This window comes from Trichoderma camerunense (assembly GCF_050948025.1).
Source record: "Trichoderma camerunense strain CBS 138272 chromosome Unknown V8C40scaffold_9, whole genome shotgun sequence".
Classification (NCBI taxonomy): Eukaryota; Fungi; Ascomycota; class Sordariomycetes; order Hypocreales; family Hypocreaceae; genus Trichoderma; species Trichoderma camerunense.
Window position 1 is genome coordinate 1,003,121 of NW_028145361.1, and position 20,440 is coordinate 1,023,560.

Here is a 20,440-nt window from a genome sequence, read left to right on the forward strand (position 1 = left end):
ATCCACGAATCGGCCATCAAACGAGCAAACAACAACTCGGCCGCACTGAACCGAAGCCCGAGTAATTCAACCGGATGGTGGATCTGCAATCTACAGCCCGAGAACGGCATGGCTATGGCTCCAAAATGATCGGCCAAGTGCTGACTCCTCCTCTTCTGTTGCTGGTCCACAAAATGGCTATTCATTCCCCCACGTAGGCTGGCCTATGTTACCTGTTTTACCCCAGATAACCATGTTCGTGCAGCTGTGCCGCCCGCCGCCTTTCCTGCTTTGACTCCACGATTGATGCATGAACGCGTTTCCAAGCCTTTTAGTACAAGAGACGAGACTCGGAAAAATTGAAGCAAAGTCTTTCCGCGGGGGAATCCAGGTTTAGTGTACCTAGGTGGCTTATATGAAGCTTTTAGGCGCGGTGCTCTGTCCAACGTCTCTAATCTTGAGCTACGCTTATGTTACCATTAGATTGCGGGGAAGCAGAGAACATGTGAGGGACGACGACGATAGCCCGCATTTTGAGGTTACATGAGTTGGCCGATGTGAAGATCTCATGCATTGATAGGCGAGATTCGAGTTTAGAGCTGATAAAGGTCTCCGATTACGGGTTGGAACTGAATGTGGTCTCTGTGCGCATGCATCCTTCGTGTAAGTCCCTGTGCCTGTAGTATTGCCTATATATAAGGTATCTCCGGCATTGTCGATCCCATCGTTTCAGAAACAACAGCCAAGCTTCATCTTGAGAATCCTTTGCCGTTTTCCGAGACCAGCCTCGCAAACCATGGCTAAAAAGGCAGAGCCTTCGCCATACGGCGATGTTGAAGCTCAAGATACCATCTCTGTTGCTGCTGCTCCCGTCAGCGCCTTCGACAACTGTGACACCCAAAAAGCGGAAAACGAGCAACAGCACATCGGTACTCTTGATCGTAGACTCAAAGCTCGTCATGTTCAGTTCCTTGCTCTTTCTGGAGCTATTGGCACAGGCCTCTTTGTTGGTAGCGGACAGGTCCTTTCTTTGGCGGGTCCGCTCTCTGCGTTTATATGCTACATCATCACGGGCTTCAACCTCTACTGTGTGATCAACAGCCTGGGTGAGATGGCAGCCTGGTTGCCGATTCCGGGTGCGGTGCCAGTCTTTGCCTCACGATTTGTCGATCCGGCGCTTGGATTCACGCTGGGATGGAATTATTGGTATCAGTTTGCTATTGGTGTGCCCATTGAGGTGTCTGCTTGCGCCATCATTGTCGACTTTTGGCCAAACGATGTGCCCAAGGCTGCGCTCATCACTGTTTTCTTTGCTGCCATGGTCATCATTAACTGCTTGCCGGTACGCATTTACGGAGAAGCCGAGTTTGCGTTTGGCGCCATCAAGTTGACCACCATCGTTGGCTTAATCCTCCTCATGTTCATCATCACTTTGGGCGGGTCTCCATCAGGCGATAGAATCGGCTTCCGATATTGGAATCATCCTGGCCCGATGAATACTTACCTGGAAGATGGCGCGTTAGGGCGCTTCCTTGCTTTCTTCAAGGTCTTTATCTCAGCCACATTTGCCTATGGTGGTAGTGAGATTGTGGTGGTTGCCTCGGGTGAGACTCAGGATCCGCGACGAAATATCAAGCGCTCCGTTCGACGAGTGTTTTGGCGTATCCTCATCTTCTACGTCCTTTCAATCTTCCTCGTTGGCCTTTGTGTCTCATCTGAGGACCCCTCCCTGCTGAATGCTATCAACAGCTCTGCTCCGGGTGCCGGTGCCAGCCCGTTCGTTATTGCGATCAAGAATGCCGGAATCAAAGTCCTTCCGCATATTATCAACGCAGTTGTTCTCTCTTCTGCCTGGTCAGCTGGCAACTCTTTCTTCTATGCTTCCACCAGAGTGCTCTATTCGGCTGCCTTGGACGGCAAAGCCCCTGCAATTCTCAAGTATGAGAAGTTTGGTGTGCCCTATGGCTGTGTGGCCTTGACCACGGCGCTGAGCTGTCTCGTCTATCTGAACGTTAACAATCAGTCCTCTGAAGTTTTCTTCTGGATCAGCAACCTGAGTGCTGTCAGCACGCTCATCGTTTGGGCCAGCGTGTCTTTCATGTACCTCCGCTTCTACTACGCCCTCCGATACAACGGTATAGACCGTGATACTCTGCCCTTCAAGGCTCCATTCCAGCCATTTTTGGGCTACTTTTCCATTGTCTTCTGTCTTGTTATTGCATTCTTCAATGGATTTGACTGCTTCTTCCCCGGCCGATTCAGTGCCAAGTCGTTCATCCCGCCATATATCGACATTCCCATCTTCTTGTGCTTGTTTTTCGGCTACAAACTTGTCAAGAAGACAAAGTTTGTTGGTTTGGCAGAGATGGATCTCTGGTCAGGAAAAGCCGAGATCGATAGACTGGAATCCACGTGGGTCAAGCCAGTGCCGCGTAATTTCCTGGAGAGGATCTGGTTCTGGATTGCTTAAGTTGGAGAATCTGGTAGAAGGGTCATTTAATTTGTTTATCATGATATTAAAATATTCATTATATATCCGCCGATGGTTCGCTGATTATCGACATTGTGAGCGCGGATCACTTCACAGCAGAAGGGCCTGGCTGGCCTTGTCTACGAGGTGCTCTGGAATGTGAAGTGGTATCTGGTAATGATACCGACTGCGCCCTCTTACCACCAAGCTACTGTGAAGCTATTATCAACTGTGCATTATTAGCGCTAGTCCAGCCGCTTAAACGGCTATGGCTGTGTGCCTACTATTGTCCATTCTAGAAAGATACGATGCTAGTATATTACAGGATTTGTACATAGGCTAATTACATGAATACAGCGCGAGCCGAATTAACGGGCTCAAGGAGCCTGGTTAAAGTCATAGCTGTTCCCGAATCCACGGTTCAGATACGTCTTCATCGCTTCCTCAGAGCTAACCCAATCAATAGGAACTTCAAGACCCAACTTGCCCTCTTGGTCGAGCTTTTCCAAGATTGGTTTCATGTTGTCTCCAAACTGCAACTTCATGGGATTGCGGTACCATGGGGCGAAATGAATCATGGCGAGCATAATCCGGACCTGTTCAGATGGGTTGGGCATACCAGCATGCCACAGTCTTAGGTCTCGCAACACGACTGATCCCTTCTTCACGATAGGCTGAATGGGTGGGCGGACAGCCTCACGCTCACGCAAGAAGTTCTCCTTGATTCGACCACTTGCTCGCTCTCCATGGGCACCTTCTTGAAAGGAAATGTCTGTCTTGTGTGTTCCCAGCCAGAGCTCGGTCGAGCCATTCTCTGGAGTCATTGTTACCAGAGGTACGTTGACAACAAGAGCGAATGGGTGTGCTGGATGAGCGAAATCGGCATCTGAGTGCACCGGCTGTCGCTGAGGAGAGGCGCCAGGAAGGGGAGGCATGGCCGAGTTGGCAGAACAAAACGTCCACTTGGGTCGAGGGCCGAGGATAGCTGAAGTGACTTGAGTAGCAACGGTATCTGTATGGGAGAATGAACGGTTAGAAGACGATGCTCCGCGGGCCCAGTCCAATCAAAGGGACTGTCTTACTCGTGAATATTGATGGGTAGAAGAACTCGGCGACGGGCGGCGCGTCTTGCTGCAAGTTTCCCTGGTTGTAGTTGAACGGCCCCTTTTCGCCCATGTTCTGAAGCACGCGGGCATCCTGGACCATTTTGGCGTTGAGGCTGTCAATGTCCTCATGTGGTACGACATCCTCAATCACCACAAGACCATCTTGATGGATGTGTCGCACGGCCTTTTCAAGGTTGCGCTCGTCAAGCCTGGCATTTTTTATCTCGCTGGCACTTGGTCGTACCACAGCAGGCCAGTGAAGACCAGGAGCTGGTGAAGCTTTCGCCGCGGAAGCAACTGTCGCCAGACCCCGACTGACAAGTCGAGGCGCTCGAAATCGGACTGCCAGCATCGTAACTTTGTGATGGGTGGTATCTGATAGCAGGCAATTTTCTGATATAAATCAATTTAATAAGGGCTTGAAAAAAGATAAGGCGCTCATGCATTGATGCAAAGATTTACACTTTTATACCCTCCCTTCCTAGTCATGGGGCCGCAGTAAGTGATGCTATACTGAAACCCGAGCTCGGGATATCTTGCTCACTTCGATCAATACGAAGCGGGGGACATGTCGCTAAGCAGACCCGGACTCGGCCCCGCTTCCCCAGAAAAAGTTGGAGATTCCAGCTCGGGGAGTCCTGCTGCTGCCCAGGAGTTCTTGAGGCTGGAGATCAGGCGTTCGACGGGCCATCCGACAGGCCGTTTACACGCTGCTAGGCGGCGGATGACCTCTTGTCTGGCTTGTTCGGACCGTATGAACTTGCCGCCTAGGGAGTTTTGCATCGTCAGATGGAGAACGAAGGGCAGGAGATGGATTTTGTGGCGGGCCACTTACAGTAGGCAATAGGGCCGAAAGAGTTGACAATCACCGAAGGTATGTTGGTTGTGAAGGCGATCCCACAAATCTCAAGAGCATAAGCATCTAGCAGCTCTTCCTTGCTTGTTTCATGGCCGACAATGCCGGCATCGTTTGCCACTGAATGGAGTAGTGAAAGCTGGTCTGGCGGTGCCAATACGGCGAGGATGGAAAGCGAGACAAGCGCGTATTGCCTCGCAGATGCTAAATGCAAATCCGAGCATCAGTAACGTAGAACCTACAATAGCAAAGAAAGCTTGTAATAGGAAACATACCGTGAAAATCTTGCAGAAACCAAAAGCTCGGTAATTCGCCAACTGTTGACAAAGTCACAGACCGGCCTCTGGAAAACGGTTTGACGTGCTGTGGAATCTCATCAAGCCAGGCGTGTACCATGCCAACAAATTGCCGCCACTCAATTGTTGAGATCTGGTAGCTAAAGGCCTTGTTGATGATCTGGCCGAGTATGAGTGAAATGGAGTGGAGTTGGTCATGGCCATTCGTCAATCTCGGAGCAGCAGATCCAGTCACGTCCATCTTCAAGGGACAGCCCTCAAACAAACTAAAAGTGATGTCTTCCCGAAGGTAGTTCCAAAATCCGGCAGCGAGGAGGCTTTCCGGGGGGCTCCCTGCAATGGAGCCTTCACATGATGCCAGCGAGTATGCGCCTCTGAGATGTCTATTGGGGTCAATGTCCTCTAATCCATGTTAGCCTAGTTTTGGAACCCCCAATTGCATTTGTTTCCAATGGTTTCTCTTGGCTTACCATCGAGAATCTCGTACGACCGCAACAAGCAGGCCGCTGCTAGCGCGACGCCATTCGTCAGCAACTCGCTCTTTTCATCCAGCTTGATGAGGTAGGCGACACAACGGCTGTGGTAGAATCCAGCCATTTCCCTTGCAATCTTGGGCCCCGTTGTCTGGCACAGGTGCTCAGCTGATAATGCAATCACGGCGCTGAAAAGGAGTGGCTCGTCAAGGGCCAGCTCCGGCACCTTTGTGGCGAATTGACGCAAGGCATCCCCAAGGTCGTACCATTTTGCCAGCTCCGTGATGTAGTTGTGAAAATACCAAGCCACATCTGGCAGCTCAAGAGCATCTCGGGGACTCTCGGGAGATGGAAATCTGGTTCTTCCAGCGGCCCCTACGGAATGTAGCGGCTCAGTTAGCTCAGAGAACGAGATATTTGAGATCCGGGGAGGCGGGAAATTGCGGGGAGATGTAGCAAGGGAGTTTTGAGAAAATATAAAAAGACTTCAGGTTGACCAAACGCACCATTAGCAGCAGCAGCAGCTGGTTCTGATGGATGATGATATGCTAGCCATCTAGATGACTTTTGTGGACGCGCGCAGTATCTCCTTGATCTTGTGCATTGGCCGCAAATGGGGCTTGCCTCGTCGCCTGTCAGAAAAAGGGCACATGTCAGTCATTCCAATGGCGTGTATAACGAGGGCGAGCGAATATTTTCTGAAAGCTGGGGGTGAATAGGCAGCCAGGGGGGTCTGACAAGATCCAGTGTTACTCACATTTTACTTTGCGCTGCCTGCACGTATCGCTGTTAAGCAGAAGCCGACGGCAGATATGATTAGACACTGGCGTCGATAGTCTGAAAGAAGAATCATTGCTTACCAGGCTGTGATACCACAAGGTCAGTAGGAGTAACAGCGGCAGGGTATGGAAGCAGGGGAGTCGATGCAAAGATAACATGTCCACACGCACACACACCGTTGCATACGCGACAGTACGCATATCAGGATACATGTATGTACACACTCAGATGCAAAGGAGCAAAAGGAATGGGCCGAACCTAGCGTCTTGTTCGACCACCCAGTGCTTACCTGCTATATTCAATGCTCGAGGCATTAGGTCTCGGTGGTATTCACAGTTGTGATGAATTGACGAGCTGTTAATCTTGGCCTACCGCGTGTGCTTCACGGGTTTGTCAGTTGGGAAGTGCTTGATAAGGTACAGGTAGACAAAGGCACGAAGCCGAATTCACATTAACCAGTGGCCCACCAGACGTTTGTAACTGATTGAATACCTTTTGCGGGGAAGCAAGTAGTAGTAAAAATAGAGGTGGAAAGCGGCGCGTCTGCTGCAGGACGCAGAAAACCTCCATGAACCGGCGTCTACTACGAATAGGCGTTCTTCTCTTAATTGTCTAGCCTGCACACTAAAGAGTCTGGAGCCGTCGAGGGCCGATCGACCGTTTAGCCGCCTAGTAGAGATCTTGTATCGGCATAAATGTGTGGCTGACTCTTAAGTTTGGCCAACTTGTAATAGCACTTAGATGTTGTTAGGTAGTCTGTCTGTACGATGCATGCTCCGACCAACACCTCGGCAAATACACAATGCGTTACTATCTTGATCCATAGATTTGACTTGAATGTTGCAAATATTCTTTTGATGTAGAGCTTTATTTCGTCAATTTGCAGTCAAACTAGAATAGTTGAAGCCGTGGTTACGATGCTACTGTAATGCGTTTTCTGCTACCCTGCAAACATCAGATGCAATGTCGTGATCTTTTCTACTATGCAGTGAAACGAGGGACAATAACGAAATTGCACCGCATGACGCATGAATCCCTGCTGGAGGGATGATACATCGAATTATTGTGTTACAAGACCCCTAATCATTTACACGTGCACCGCTATTAGGCTCCCAACTGTGAATACATGTACCCACGTGCTCATTTATTTCTTTAACGAGATGCGCATATTATCTAAGGGCCTCAGAATAGGCAATCAGTATAAGTAGGGGTATCATCGTCGACATCGCTTCTCTCATTATTGACCTGCCCTTTTTGGCATCCTTATACATGACATCGATAGTTACGAAGCAACGCCGACTTCAATAGGATGACGAAACAGAACTCGCGTAGCAAGCATTGCGGAGACTTGAGTAGTATAGGATTGAGGGGGATGCCTTTTGGTTACATCTTGTGGGTAAAATACAAGGTTTCTCATGCAGACAAAAACCTGCAAACGGAGGCATTCATACCTCGGATTTCCCATTTGGTGGTGTATGTATTTCTCTTTTGTGCAACATGCCGAAGTTAGCCGAACAATCTCGTCAATGAGTTGCCGCTTGATACACACTTATTATCCTATCCTCTCGCGTCGCTATCTATGGCTCTTGGCAGCCAAGCCGCCAATCTGAGACTTTATGCAACGATGTGACTGATAGGCCGAATAGCCCAAGGAAAGACGCGGAAGCTACCCCGTATGAAAGGCTGGTTCCATTTGTAATTGGCTATTCGTCAATATTGCTACCAATAATTTTTTTCTCTTTCGCTAAGTTGGCGATATGACTCTTTCATTCTTTATTGTGTCCTCAGCGAACGGTGAGTGGCCCTGTCAAACCACTCTATCCTACTCCCTCGCTTGCAAGTAAGGTTATTTATTTATGGTTCTGAACAAGCATCAATCGCAAGGTTAATAAATCCCCTAAGTACCCCACGGGCAGAGATGGGGTGCATGTGTACTGAGCGCGGCTATACGCGTGGGCGTCTCCTAGCTCGCTTCACAATGGAACTGAATTCGAGAGTTGGATCGCATGGTAGCATTCATGAGGTTACAACACAGCTAGAACAAACTGTATCGGCCAATCAAGCTGCTTCGTTTCCTCCGCTTTACTGACGCGCTGCGCAAAAGATCCTTTTAAAACACTCAGTTCGTATTATCACAAAGAGGTTGGATGTCATACTGCATGAACTGTACCGGCGTCAAGTACTTAGACTGACACCCTTGGGAAGCTTATGGAGCACGCCGCGGCTGTACATGGATGTTACTCATTGATAGCATGATGTATCTTCGTTTGAGAGAAATATGAGCGCTGCAGCTTATATGTACAGCCAACTTTAGTAGCGATACAAATATATCTACGGAGTCTATGCCATTGGGCAAGCCATAGGATGGCGACCCTTTCGGCTTCTCCCTCCCGTCTCGGAGTCTCGGTATAATTTAATATTAAATTTCCGAGCCTATACTCCTCCAAATGGTGCGTGCCTGGAATCAGATAACGGCGAGCTCGTCAAACAGGAAGGCCATTTTGAAGATCGCCCACCATCAACGGCTCTCATCTCCATCTGGAAGCTCATCTTGTCCCGCCCCTCCTGACGTGCCCAACAACTACAACTTTATTGTATAACGTTCTTTTCGGAGACTTTAATGCCGCTATTTGTAGCTAGGGGTCTAGTCTCTTCACATGCTGTCCTAAGCAGTCTGCATTATGACAGATATTAGTATGCCCCGCAAGTGGGATCTGATGGCACGAAACTACATCATATTCTTGACTAATGAACAGAGCAACGACTAGAGATTGTTATCATGGGTCTGAAGTTTATGGGAATTTTCAGCTTTTAAGCTGTAGAGCGTGGGATAATGCTGGCGCATGAATATTTGGGCGGCAAAGCGAGGATGGGGGCCACACCCCTCGGATATTTGAAGAATATCCGACCGCGTGCTTTTGGAGTGGCCCTCCACAAGAGTAGTTATCAATCACAAAGAGGTGGTGTGGCGGATGCCATTGCCGTTGAAATGAAGCTGGCATTTTGGTTGATTCGGTTTCTACCGGCGGTATTTGATCGTAAGACCATGATCATTGTTCTGCGATAAGGAGATGAAAGCTGGGGTTGTAGATTTACACCCATTCGTATGATTCCTAGCCTAACCAGTAAGTGACCTATTAAATGAAGAGGAAGGGCAATGATCGCAACTTCTTGCACGTCGCTCGGGATTTCCTTGGCATGTTGTGACTTCGTGTGTGCGGCTCATCAGCATCAGATACGCAATATCCCCTGGCTATTGAGACATTGGTACCCGAAAAACTGTCCCCTCACAAAGCTCCGTGCATATGGGAATCGATAGTATCTGGCACGACTCTTCGGCCATGGAAGGCCCTATAATAAGTGGGTTACATCAAGATTACAAAGACTCGGGGTCTGCTGGCCCGTATTGATAGTCAGTGTTGCATCCAAACGTTAGATACAACACCGAAAAGCGTGATATGAACGAGAGTATATCATGATATTCTATAGGCTTCTTTATCCTAATGCTAATATAGAAAAGTCTAGATGGAAGCGCCTTGTATGACAAACCAGACCCATGTCCTATGTGCCAACGTGACGGCCATCAAGGTAGTATCGTCATTTTTGTCTATCCAGAGACCAGTCTATCTTAATATTGGGCTCACTCATCTTGGGTTCATCATCAAAGCACCATAGAGGTTCTTGGAAGATGCCCCAACATTATCACAGCTGTCGTGGAGGGTCTGCTTTCAGCACAATTACAGCATCGTACATGCGTACTTTTGTCTTGACAGTCTCGCCATCTGCCTTGGCACCAATAGATAGCCATGCAGCATCGGTGGACTTCCCAAACCACCATAGTCTATTGACTATTGGTGTCTCGGGGAGAAGTATTTAGTGTTACAATACGGATTGAGCTCGTACAGAGCTTCCAGACGAGGAAGGTGATGAAGATAAGGCTCGAACTCAACCTTTGGATTACGGGATTGTCGGCAACAATATGCTATCCATTATTGAGATATTGACCTCGTGGAAAACACATAAATAGACGTGAGAGCCTTGATGATTGTCCCTTCTCTTCATCCTTGGATCATCAACAAAAGCTTCAAGGACATCAGATCCGGTCTCCAAGCACCTTCTCACAGCTCAATACTCTAAGACAAGAACTCAATCCCCATCCTTCAAAATGCGGTTGTCCGTCCTTCTTTCTCTCCTTCCCATGGTGCTGGCCGCCCCAGCCACCGAGAAGCGAGCAACGCCTGCACCTCTCCTCACTCCCACCAGCAAGCACGGCCTTGTTGCTGATCAGTACATTGTCAAGTTCAAGGATGGCAGCTCTCTTCAGGCTGTTGATGAGACTCTTACAAAGATTGCCTCTGACGCCCACCATGTCTACCAGCATGTCTTCAAGGGTTTCGCCGCAACCCTGGATCAGGAGACACTCGAAGTTCTTCGCAGTCACCCTGATGTAAGTATAAGTCCCTTTGAAACGATCTTAAACGGAAAGGTGTATGTACTTACAACGCTTTTGAACAGGTTGAGTACATTGAGCAGGATGCGGTTGTCAAGATCAACGCCTATGTTTCGCAGACTGGCGCTCCATGGGGTCTAGGACGTATTTCCCACAAGGCTCGTGGCAGCACCACCTATGTCTACGATGACAGTGCTGGTGCGGGAACTTGCTCCTATATCATCGACACTGGAGTTGATGCTACTCATCCCGTACGTGAAGCCCGAGCTTTGAAGGAGAAAGCATGAGAAATCACCAGAAGCTGACAAAGGGCCTTTATATAGGATTTCGAGGGTCGTGCTACTTTCCTTAAGACTTTTGTTTCAGGCCAGAACACTGATGGCAACGGTCACGGAACCCACGTCGCTGGCACTATTGGCAGCCGCTCCTATGGCGTTGCGAAGAAGACTTCGCTCTACGGCGTCAAGGTCCTCGACAACTCTGGAAGCGGTACATTCGCTAACGTTATCGCCGGCATGGACTTCGTTGCCGACGACTCACAGACCCGAAACTGCCCCAACGGCTCCGTCGCCAACATGTCTCTTGGTGGTGGCTACACCGCTTCCGTCAACGCTGCTGCTGCCGCCCTGATCGACGCCGGTGTCTTCCTGGCCGTCGCAGCTGGTAATGATGGTGCTGATGCTCGCAACACCTCTCCCGCTTCCGAGCCCTCTGTCTGCACTGTCGGTGCCTCGACTTCTGCTGATGCTCGAGCCTCCTTCTCTAACTACGGCACGGTTGTGGATATCTTTGCTCCTGGCCAGGATGTCCTCTCGACCTGGCCCAGCGGACGGACTAACACCATCTCTGGTACCTCAATGGCAACTCCCCACATTGTTGGCCTTGGTGCCTATCTTCTTGCTCTCGAGGGCCCCAGAGCCCCCGAGGCGCTTTGCTCGCGTATCCAAGCGCTTTCTGGCCGCAGCCTCCTTTCTGGTATCCCTTCTGGTACCATTAACGCTGTTGCTTTCAACGGCAACCCCTCCGGCTAAGCAGATAAAGCAAGCCAATGAAAGAAAGAAGCAGAGCACGCAAGCATGTTTTACATGAGAGTTATCGGATTAGCTGAGGGATGATGGCACTAACTTGGGGTTGAACATTCCTTTCGATGTAGATAAAGCTTAGCTTAGCTTGAATCGACGATGCCGTGCTTATTGATATGGATGAGTTGTTTCATTACGTATTAGGCCTATACTGTGACTACTATCGAGTTGAGCCATACGCGTCATTTGCTGGAGAATAGAGTTTCATTCCTTGGCATTCCAATTACCACCATGAAGCTGCAGTCAAAAAGGCATATCATTGCCTCGGGAAAACAGTAGCACCGAGCATCAATAGTATGTTACAAGTTGGATGTGTTGTAAAACATGTTGACCCCCCTCACGGTAACCTTGATTTATGCTTACTCTGCAGATCGAATGTTTGTACCTACTTGATCGTTAGTGCTAAGAGGCAGGACAATACGCTCCGAGAGCCTATTATCTTACCATATATAGAAAAAGGGCAGTAATAGAAAAGGGCTGCTGCATCTATCTGTATCCATGGCAGCCAAATGATTCGTATTCGTCATCACTATAGACATTCGTGAAACTTTTTATCAGATCGTATCACTGCTCTCACTCAGGGCAGGCTTTGTGGGGAATGGACAATCTGCGACATATTGCATTCCAACACTGGAGCGGTAAGCAGATAGTACGGCCATGATCGATACTCTCGAACAGCTCAAGCTTTCACTGATTGATCCAAATTCACACGAAATTTCTTTGTAACTTGCATATCTCAATTTCATTACATTAACTATGTTTTGATTCTTTAGCCAATTATCATGGCCTACTACAAGCTGGTAGTATCGCCTAGTGTGGTTATAAATGTTGATCCTCTCGAAACTTTGCTAACGGTAAAGGATCGTCATCGTGTCTCACTATAGTCGAGCGATAGGTTGAGACATCTGCCCTACATACAATGCCAAGACTGCTATAGGGACGGCATGATCAATTGAGTGCGACATGTCTGAGTTGCTAAGTCAAATTTTACTTCAACGTTCACATGTCAACCTTGCTTTTTATAGATGAATGTCTGGAATTGGTCAATCAGCAGACCTTGATTTGGCCATGATATGGAATTAAACCTATATGCTAGGAATTCTATCTACATCAACACTGAATAGCTACTGTGATTCAACACGTAACCATATAATCAGGGAGTAGAAATACCTGGGAACATTGAGTATATATTGCATCGTATCTCCCCCCCAATGCAAACATCTTTTCATCTGCACCTCGCTTCAGAAGCAATCAAGCATCTGCACCTCACTCGATAACAAAAAGAAATCGCTACTCAAGGTTTATAACTCTTCAAAATGCGTTATACTGCTGTCCTCGCTGTCCTCGGGTAAGAACATGAACCCATTGCCCGCCAAGTATACACAATGCTAACCTCACTAGCTTCTCCGGTTCGTGATTGCATAACTTTAGATGTATTCATACATCTTCATACTAACTCTTCTTAGGAGTCATGGCCGAAAGCAACTTCGGACCCTTCGGATTTTTCGGACCCTGGTTCGATGGCGACTTCGATATCGATGATCTCGCGAACTTCCGCTTTCCCGAGAACCCTTGCGAGTTCATTGGCGGCACTTGCGAGGCCACGACCCTTGGATTCTGCTCTGGTCGGGGCGACTTCAGCGTCGACCTGCCTTGTGGCGGTCGCGGAATTGTTGGCGTCGGCTGCTGCTGGCACCGGGACACCAGCAATCTTTGGTTTGAGCAGTGGAAGGAGTGGCTCGAGCGACACCGCCGCCACAACTAAAGCCGCTTTAATGTCTTGACGCTTTAATGGCTTGATGCTTCAATGGCTTGACGCTTTAATGGCTTGACGAAGTCTTCAATTGGCGATTTATTGATGTACGGTAGTTGGTGATGGAGAGATTAGCCGTACTGAATTCAATGAGAGATGTTAACCCCGATTAAGTTGCAAAACAGTGACAAATAGAGTGTGAGATGATGACAAAGCTCGAGGGGTCCATTGATTGGTCTTATAACTGCAGCCAGAATTCATCTACATGGATAAGTCCATATTGTAACACCTTGATTGAAGTTATTCTTGTAGACTCAGCTAGTTTTAAGACAGGTAGGATGTAGTATTATATGCGCACTTATCAAATGGTGAATAGGGAAGAGTCGCTGGTGTGAGATATTGTTTTCATTAGCTTTAACCTTCTTACGAATTGTTTGTAATGGAATTCATAATGTGACATTTATACTCCATGTATATTCTCCCAATCTACAATTTCGCAATTGTGACTGATAAGAAATAGAAAAGATTTCGGTTTCTGGCTGCGATGAGATGAATTGCCAAGTGAAATGCGTAAGAACCAGCCTTTACTCTCCCTCGAAGTACTTATAAAGGTTAGATCTTGACATGCCTACACTTACCTGGCTCTCATGTACGTAATATGCTAACGACCACTGACTTTATTATACTTGTGCTCGTACACTATATATATCATCTTTGTACGGAGTAGTTCCAATTATTTTGCGTATTTACTTGCTCGATTTTTGCCCCACGGATGGGGCCGCTTTGTGGATTACGAGAATCGCCCCTGAGTGTTCATCTTCAAAGTGGATTGGCCCACTGAGGCGAGATAAATGGGCGACGATTAAATATGTCTCGGAGTCGACTTCTAGGCTCCGTTGCGGATGTGTGAAGTTCAAGAAAGATGAACATAAGTTGCAGATACGCTCCGTCAGAACCAACCCTCAATTCTGAGGTCAAAGTAGAAGCTCCATGAACTGTGTCGGAGTACATGTGGATGGATATGAAAGCGCATTTGAATAGTAAACATGCGCTGTCAATCTAACTCTACTAAGTAATTAGATGGCAACGCTAATGGGACACACACTGCCTATTCTGTATATACAATGGAAGCCTTCTTTTTACGAACCAGAGTAGCGGCGCCCTATGAATGGCATCTCACTACACATGAGTCATCCACCTCATCTTCACATGGCTATAAACAACGGCTGAACCAGAAAGCTGGAGAACAAACGAAACAAAGTTGAATCCTTCAAGCCGTGACTCTCATCAGCCTAAATAAAACTTTGTTTCTTGGCGCTCAAATACCCCGAAAATGGATGATTCGCTCGGACCGCCTGTAGCGTCAGCTGAACCGGCCCTTCTGCCGCCACGGACGCCTCTCCACGGCCGCTACACATCTGTGGTTCCGCTACAGCCTGAACACTGGCGAGCGATATACAAACATCTGGGAGGAGAGGAAAACGCCTGGAGATGGAAGTACATGCCGCTTGAGGGCCTCCTTACGGAAGAGGCATGTGAGTTAACGATCAAGGCTTGGTGCGCTTCAGCCGATCCCCTATACTATGCGGTACTTTCGGGTCCAGCTTCCGATCCCGCTTCGGAGCCGGCAGGCATCCTGTCATACTTGTCGATCGTTCCAAACCACCGTAGAATTGAGATTGGATGGGTGATTCTGGGCGACGCTTTGAAGCACTCCAGGGAAGCGACGGAGGCATTTTTCTTGTTCATGAAGCACTCGTTTATGGATCTGGGATATCTACGTGTCGAATGGAAGGCCAATCATCTCAACGAACCGAGCTTGGCAGCGGCTCGGCGACTGGGTTTTACGTACGAGGGAATTTTCAGGTGAGATTTTGATCAAACGGCAAACCGCAAAGAGGCCCATTCATTACGGTATGGTGGATATGCTAATTTTTCTTGGCGGTATTACAGGAAACATATGATTGTGAAGGGTAGACGTAGGGACTCAGCTTGGCTCAGTATCATTGATGATGAATGGCCTGCTGTGCAGAAGGGATTTGAAGTCTGGCTGGATGAGAGCAACTTTGACGAGAATGGGAAGCAAAAGAGAGGGCTGAGGGAATGCAGAGAATAAAGCATAGAAGAAAGAAATCTGCATTTGCTGTAGGTTGAAAGTAAAGACTTGACGTGTTAGATGATGCAGTCATTGATAGAAGTTTGATGAATCAACACAGCGCTGTTTATGACGTCAATGGGCTAATGGCGACAAAGGAGACATCATTAGTAGGGCTGATGACACGGAACGGCAATTCGCCGATCTACGGCACCTACGACTCGTATTTGCTGAATTTCGAGATATTTTTAGGGATGACTTCGTAACGCCAGGCCGGCGAAACCAAAGAGACGGATTCTCAGATGCCATTTTCCCCGATACTAATGGAAATGTTAAAAATAAAGTGTCCAAATGTGTTATGGTGCTGGTTGTCGATGGCTTCTCTTTGTGTACCTGTCAGCTCCCGCTCCCAGCGGCCTGGCCGCCAAGGTTTGACTGGTGGCGGCAGCTCTACGCCGGCGGTTGCTTCGATTTCCGAAGATATGGATCGACGCGCGTTCATGGCAATTGACTATGAAAGTTGTTCTGGCCTTTTAAGAAGTAAATTGTGTCATTGGGTTTATAGCATCAAGTGGGTGTTGATAAGAAGCGAAAAGTCGACATGTCTCATTGACAAGTATAGTGCATTTAGTTAAGGCAACATGAAGCATTAACCACGACGAACGAGTAGACTCCATCTAATTTACTTGTACAGCAAGTGCCACAATAAAACATAGTAACAAGCACATGCATTCCAGTAGATAATTACCCATTGACAGCTCTGCCAATCCCGCCCTGGGGCGCACAAAAAGAGCCGAGACCCTAAAAAGACCAAACCACCAAGTCAGCCACATGCCGAATGGCCGAAGCTTGGAATGGGGCGCGCGCTGAGCCCTTGAGTTATTGGACGCCGTGGCTGGCTGATGGGGCAAGGCAGCGGCACCTCCGGTTCGCCAGGACTCGTAAGATGGCGGCGAGATTTGGTGTTAGCTAGAACGAGACAAAGTTGAGGGTCTTGGATTCGTACTCGAGGTGGACGGCTGAACGGCAGGAGATGCGCCATCACCAAGAAAACAAGGCTGCTCCCTGGTCGTTTTTTTTTCTTTATTTTGTGGCCTCTTGCTCCCTTACCTGCCCCCTATTCATGAATTCATGAAGCCCAATAGACAGAGAGATTCATAGTCTTCAAGTCGAGGGCCGGAGATAAAGAGAGACAAAACTTGGAGATGAGGTGCTGATCTTCCTTCCCGAGCGGATCTTCGCTACTGCCCCTTCCCGTCATTCCAATCTAATTCTTTTCACCTTTCCAATTTTCGATTCTCCTCTTGGTATTCCCCATTACTATTTGCCCGCCGAGAAGTCGGTTACTTCTCAGACGGTCGACACTGCCTCATTCTCACTCCTAATCGGCACGCCCTCTGCCTGCCCCATGGCTTCAACCAAGAGTGACACAGCCTCAATTGAGGAACTACGGCACGCTCCGTCAGGTCCCATTGATGGTGCTACGACAGAGCGGACAGCACACATGGCGGCCATTAGCACTGATGCTGATGCTGCTGATACCGGTACTAAGAATGCTGATCCCGTTGCTATCCCTCAAGACGATCATCGGAATGATGCACAGCAACAGTTGTCTCAAGAGACCGATGAGAAACAGCAATTGCAAGAAAAGCAACAGCAGCACATTCCTCATCGAGAGGAAGACCGAACTCCTGCATTGAACGAGAAAGTGATCGAGAAAACCGACGCCTCTCTTGCAGCACCAAAGGCCGTCGTCTTGCCGCGTGCCGGTACATTTTCTTCCACCCTTACCACATTGACCGCCGCATCTTCCTCCTATGGTCTGCTCTCAACTGCTCCTGTATGCGAGATCCCGGAATCGGTGCCGCCAGATCGCGTCACCCTAGTCAAAGCCGAGAAAGGGGATGACTATGAGCCCCAAGGCAGCAAACTAAAGAACAACCTCTATCCTGCAGTTGGTTTCTTGGAGCTAGCCAACGCGGGCGACTTCGCCGCCAATGTGTGGAACCAGTATCCAGTACCGGTGTATGCAATTGTCTTCATGGCGGTTGGGGCCACGTTTGCCGGCATCATGTCTGTCTTTGCCGCTCTTGACTCAAGGCGTGCCTGGCGGAATGTGAAGTTTCTTCGCAAGCAGCAAATTGAACTGAAAAAGGCGCATGCCGAGAGAGTAGCAAAGTCTCAGCCAACTAGGGACCTGGATGTGCTGTTGTCTGTCATATTCCGCGAACTTGGCACTGAGGCCATCAACCGCTGGGGACTCAACATGTTTATGGGCGCTGGTGCTGTACTCATCTGCGTAGGTACATATCTTGCCATTGCCGGAGCCAACGATGCCATCTTCTTGGCCAGTAACCTTCTTTCTGGATACGTTGGTAACGCTCCCATCGCCCTCTTTGGTACAATCAACGCTTTCTGGGCATATTACATCTTTTGCAAGGCCCAAGGACACATCAATGCGGCATCGAAAGCTATCCCTGGTACCCGGGCCTTGGCTCTGATTAAGAGGCGCAGCAGAAATGTGCAAATCTACACCTCCATCAACGGCACTGCCACGCTCGTGGGAGGCGCTGGATCCATGGTCACCGCAACGATGTGGTGGGGATATGTTGTGCTAATTCCCGTCATCTTATCCTCTCTATTCTGCAACTATTGGTGGCGCACAAGAGCAGGCTATACGCGCCGTGATTTGGTACCCGCTGGACTGTCAATTATGAATACCGATTCGCTTTCCACTGCTTTAGAATTTGCTTCCAGAGCGGAAGGCAAAATCAGGGAGCAGAAAAAGACGCCCATCAACGCCTTTGTCTCGGACCCAACATCTCTAAAGTCTGTCCTTGCATTTATCCAGGAACATGAGCTGCTGGAACCGTTTTGTCAACGACTCGTAAAGAATGAAGATTTGCGGAAGGTTCTTGGCTTTGCCAATAGCCCAGCAGAAATCGAAATCGATCTTCTATCTCTCTTGGCTTTACCTAATGATCAGCATCCTGCAATTATTAAGGTTGCTCAAGACACGGTGCGGAAAATCGGATCAAAGCATTTTAAATATCGAGAACGTTATGCAGCTGAGCTGCTTGGTACATATTTTGTTGTTTCACGACACGAAGCAAAGCACCGGGAAAAGGCTAGACCTCAATCCGAGAAATCCGGGTCGCGATGAGAGAAACCCATACAACTTCTAGAGCTATTTTTAAATATTTAGATACTTTTTTGTCTGGAAAACATTTGAGCGAGGAGTTTTGATTGGCATTATTTTCTTTTTAAATCCACATGCATATACCGGCGCAATGACAAGGCTTATCACATCCCTTGCGGAAGGTCTTGGGTTGGTGTACGGAGTATAATAAATCATATTGAAGATTATCTCATTCTCAAATTGTCCATATGCTGATATTTTGTGCCAACTGTTTCGTCAAGTAGACTCAAAAACACGAGCGACTTTAGCAGCACCGCCTTGTCTACCAAACATCTCCCTCAAGTCGCTAACAAGTTCATCGGGACACTCGTACGCAGCGAAATGCCCGCCTTTCTTATGAGTTGCGTGATGGACTACCGGGCCAAGATATCCACCCCATGATTTTGGAGGCACAATGACGTCCTTCGGAAAGAGTGAAATGCCAAGAGGAACATTGGGGATATACTCCGCTATCTTGGTCAGTTCATCCCTTTGCTTGCCAATCAGCTCGTAGTATATCGTCACGCTGGACGCAGGGCCCGCGCGGGAGAAGTAGTATATGGATATCCATTCCAAAATTTCTTGATCGGTCCAAGGGTACTCATCCGTCCATTCTTGCAGTTTCTCATATACCCATGCAAGTAGGGCGACTGGAGAATCTGCCAGTGCGAAGCCGATGGTGTTAGGCTTCGTACTTTGTAGGATCATGTAGCCAGAACTGTGTTTGAGGTACCATAACGAGCGGAATAGACCATTCTGTTCATCTTCGGATAGTAAGCCCAGATAGTATCGAGCAGCAAGCCAAAAGGATCGCCAGAGCGTTGGTCTAACAGACATAACGTTGACATGGACTGCAAGGCAATGATCCGGATAATGAAGGGATATGGCACGGGTGACCATGTAACCCCAGTCGCCGCCTTGCGTTACTAGTAAACCACAAAAATATGAGTACTAGTCTCGAGTATTATTTAAAAAGAGGATGTGAATGTTTACGTACCATACTTGTCATATCCTAGCTTAAGCATGACTTTATGCATCGTTTCTGCATATTGTTTAAGACCAAAAGCCTTTTTTGTGACCTTGGCAGAGAATCCGAAATTTGGTAAAGAAGGCGCTACAACATGGAATGACGGTACATCGTCACCCTTGGGTTCTGAAAGTGATTGTATAATTTTCGTCACTTCTACGATGCTGCCAGGCCCTGGAGAAAAATCTTAGTATTTTCGAGATGTTCAAGATGGAAATATTGATGCTGACTTACATCCATGGACAAAGAGCAATGGGATGCTATTTGGCCGGCTGCTTTTTTGGTGTATGAAATGTATGTTGAGCTCTTCATAACCATCCACAGAAATGTTTGTCGTGAATTGCGGAATTTGGTTCAATTTCGCTTCATAAGCTCGCCAGTCGAACCCATCTTTCCAGTATTCAGTCAAACGCTTCACATCACTCAAGGACACGCCATAGTCTTGGTCATCGGAGAAGTCGGATTCAGCTGGAAATGTGGCTTGAGAGAGCTTGTTCTTTAGCTGCTCCAGCGCAGAGTCTGGGATGGCAAGCGTGAAGGGGGTTATATCTTCCGACATTTTATTCACCTGCGATCAGTTCAAGGGGCTATGGGATTGTTTGAAAGAGGGAAAATGTGGCGGTTTCATTGATTTAAATGTCTTGTTGCGGAGAAGATTGTTTCCCCGAATCCTTCCAACCGAAGATGCGGGGGAGTGATGATGCGACCTTACGAACACGATTGGGCGAGCATGCAAGGCTGCCAAGGCTGTGACGGAAGGTTTGCGTTTGTTATGGTAGAAAGTATCGACTGGCTGCAACTCGTTTAAGTTATGGATGAAAATAATGGCTGCCAATTGGTTCGATACGCCCTTTTACATACATGCTTTGCATATCGGAATCCACTGTTGATGTGC

At 48.2% G+C, this 20,440-nt stretch overlaps 9 protein-coding genes across 9 annotated transcripts; 5 read left to right on the forward strand and 4 right to left on the reverse strand.

The window, feature by feature from the left end:
• The first annotated feature begins 398 nt into the window (after positions 1-398).
• Positions 399-2,788, forward strand: V8C40DRAFT_245662 (amino acid permease/ SLC12A domain-containing protein). The gene has a single exon (XM_083215955.1). The coding sequence runs from the start codon at positions 776-778 to the stop codon at positions 2,447-2,449; it is 1,674 nt and encodes a 557-aa protein (XP_083073182.1). The 5' UTR covers positions 399-775; the 3' UTR covers positions 2,450-2,788.
• V8C40DRAFT_226358 (phytanoyl-CoA dioxygenase family protein) lies at positions 2,638-4,123 on the reverse strand. The gene is made up of 2 exons (XM_083212271.1): positions 3,532-4,123; positions 2,638-3,461 (listed from the first exon to the last, which is right to left on the reverse strand). The coding sequence occupies exons 1-2, from the start codon at positions 3,905-3,907 to the stop codon at positions 2,827-2,829; spliced, it is 1,011 nt and encodes a 336-aa protein (XP_083073183.1). The 5' UTR covers positions 3,908-4,123; the 3' UTR covers positions 2,638-2,826.
• On the reverse strand, positions 3,745-6,506 carry V8C40DRAFT_226376 (Zn(II)2Cys6 transcription factor domain-containing protein). Its single transcript, XM_083212272.1, has 8 exons — positions 6,250-6,506; positions 6,041-6,044; positions 5,938-5,966; positions 5,687-5,812; positions 5,178-5,555; positions 4,687-5,109; positions 4,391-4,615; positions 3,745-4,322 (listed from the first exon to the last, which is right to left on the reverse strand). Exons 1-8 carry the CDS (start codon positions 6,272-6,274, stop codon positions 4,105-4,107), a joined length of 1,428 nt encoding a protein of 475 aa, XP_083073184.1. The 5' UTR covers positions 6,275-6,506; the 3' UTR covers positions 3,745-4,104.
• Positions 6,507-10,027: 3,521 nt separating this feature from the next.
• Positions 10,028-11,708, forward strand: V8C40DRAFT_245676 (peptidase S8/S53 domain-containing protein). The gene is made up of 3 exons (XM_083215956.1): positions 10,028-10,407; positions 10,476-10,661; positions 10,734-11,708. Exons 1-3 carry the CDS (start codon positions 10,126-10,128, stop codon positions 11,439-11,441), a joined length of 1,176 nt encoding a protein of 391 aa, XP_083073185.1. The 5' UTR covers positions 10,028-10,125; the 3' UTR covers positions 11,442-11,708.
• Positions 11,709-12,441: 733 nt separating this feature from the next.
• On the forward strand, positions 12,442-13,661 carry V8C40DRAFT_226429 (uncharacterized protein). The gene is made up of 3 exons (XM_083212273.1): positions 12,442-12,840; positions 12,894-12,901; positions 12,959-13,661. The coding sequence occupies exons 1-3, from the start codon at positions 12,809-12,811 to the stop codon at positions 13,255-13,257; spliced, it is 339 nt and encodes a 112-aa protein (XP_083073186.1). The 5' UTR covers positions 12,442-12,808; the 3' UTR covers positions 13,258-13,661.
• An 840-nt stretch (positions 13,662-14,501) lies between these two features.
• Positions 14,502-15,978, forward strand: V8C40DRAFT_245679 (acyl-CoA N-acyltransferase). The gene is made up of 2 exons (XM_083215957.1): positions 14,502-15,111; positions 15,199-15,978. The coding sequence occupies exons 1-2, from the start codon at positions 14,579-14,581 to the stop codon at positions 15,359-15,361; spliced, it is 696 nt and encodes a 231-aa protein (XP_083073187.1). The 5' UTR covers positions 14,502-14,578; the 3' UTR covers positions 15,362-15,978.
• Positions 15,979-15,996: 18 nt separating this feature from the next.
• Positions 15,997-16,563, reverse strand: V8C40DRAFT_245682 (uncharacterized protein; the record flags this gene model as incomplete). Its single annotated transcript, XM_083215958.1, has 2 exons — positions 16,347-16,563; positions 15,997-16,293 (listed from the first exon to the last, which is right to left on the reverse strand). Coding segments are annotated over exons 1-2 (307 nt in total), but the record flags the coding sequence as incomplete, so codon positions are not given.
• On the forward strand, positions 16,332-18,719 carry V8C40DRAFT_245683 (uncharacterized protein). The gene has a single exon (XM_083215959.1). The coding sequence runs from the start codon at positions 16,749-16,751 to the stop codon at positions 18,501-18,503; it is 1,755 nt and encodes a 584-aa protein (XP_083073189.1). The 5' UTR covers positions 16,332-16,748; the 3' UTR covers positions 18,504-18,719.
• V8C40DRAFT_226461 (Alpha/Beta hydrolase protein) lies at positions 18,630-20,379 on the reverse strand. The gene is made up of 3 exons (XM_083212274.1): positions 19,780-20,379; positions 19,516-19,719; positions 18,630-19,444 (listed from the first exon to the last, which is right to left on the reverse strand). The coding sequence occupies exons 1-3, from the start codon at positions 20,102-20,104 to the stop codon at positions 18,756-18,758; spliced, it is 1,218 nt and encodes a 405-aa protein (XP_083073190.1). The 5' UTR covers positions 20,105-20,379; the 3' UTR covers positions 18,630-18,755.
• Between the last annotated feature and the right edge of the window lie 61 nt (positions 20,380-20,440).

Excerpts from the sequence above, each read along its gene's own strand:
- V8C40DRAFT_245662 (XM_083215955.1), top strand. The coding sequence starts at position 776 with ATGGCTAAAAAGGCAGAGCCTTCGCCATACGGCGATGTTGAAGCTCAA.
- V8C40DRAFT_226358 (XM_083212271.1), bottom strand. The coding sequence starts at position 3,907 with ATGCTGGCAGTCCGATTTCGAGCGCCTCGACTTGTCAGTCGGGGTCTG. Across the intron at positions 3,462-3,531 it reads CTACCCATCAATATTCACGA|ATACCGTTGCTACTCAAGTC; the intron begins GTAAGACAGTCC and ends TCTCCCATACAG.
- V8C40DRAFT_226376 (XM_083212272.1), bottom strand. The coding sequence starts at position 6,274 with ATGCCTCGAGCATTGAATATAGCAG. Across the intron at positions 5,813-5,937 it reads CAGGCAGCGCAAAGTAAAAT|GCGACGAGGCAAGCCCCATT; the intron begins GTGAGTAACACT and ends TTTTTCTGACAG. Across the intron at positions 5,110-5,177 it reads GTCGTACGAGATTCTCGATG|AGGACATTGACCCCAATAGA; the intron begins GTAAGCCAAGAG and ends AACATGGATTAG.
- V8C40DRAFT_245676 (XM_083215956.1), top strand. The coding sequence starts at position 10,126 with ATGCGGTTGTCCGTCCTTCTTTCTCTCCTTCCCATGGTGCTGGCCGCC. Across the intron at positions 10,408-10,475 it reads TTCTTCGCAGTCACCCTGAT|GTTGAGTACATTGAGCAGGA; the intron begins GTAAGTATAAGT and ends GCTTTTGAACAG. Across the intron at positions 10,662-10,733 it reads GAGTTGATGCTACTCATCCC|GATTTCGAGGGTCGTGCTAC; the intron begins GTACGTGAAGCC and ends GCCTTTATATAG.
- V8C40DRAFT_226429 (XM_083212273.1), top strand. The coding sequence starts at position 12,809 with ATGCGTTATACTGCTGTCCTCGCTGTCCTCGG.
- V8C40DRAFT_245679 (XM_083215957.1), top strand. The coding sequence starts at position 14,579 with ATGGATGATTCGCTCGGACCGCCTGTAGCGTCAGCTGAACCGGCCCTT. Across the intron at positions 15,112-15,198 it reads ACGTACGAGGGAATTTTCAG|GAAACATATGATTGTGAAGG; the intron begins GTGAGATTTTGA and ends GCGGTATTACAG.
- V8C40DRAFT_245683 (XM_083215959.1), top strand. The coding sequence starts at position 16,749 with ATGGCTTCAACCAAGAGTGACACAGCCTCAATTGAGGAACTACGGCAC.
- V8C40DRAFT_226461 (XM_083212274.1), bottom strand. The coding sequence starts at position 20,104 with ATGTCGGAAGATATAACCCCCTTCACGCTTGCCATCCCAGACTCTGCG. Across the intron at positions 19,720-19,779 it reads ATTGCTCTTTGTCCATGGAT|GGCCTGGCAGCATCGTAGAA; the intron begins GTAAGTCAGCAT and ends ATTTTTCTCCAG. Across the intron at positions 19,445-19,515 it reads GCTAGGATATGACAAGTATG|TAACGCAAGGCGGCGACTGG; the intron begins GTACGTAAACAT and ends GTGGTTTACTAG.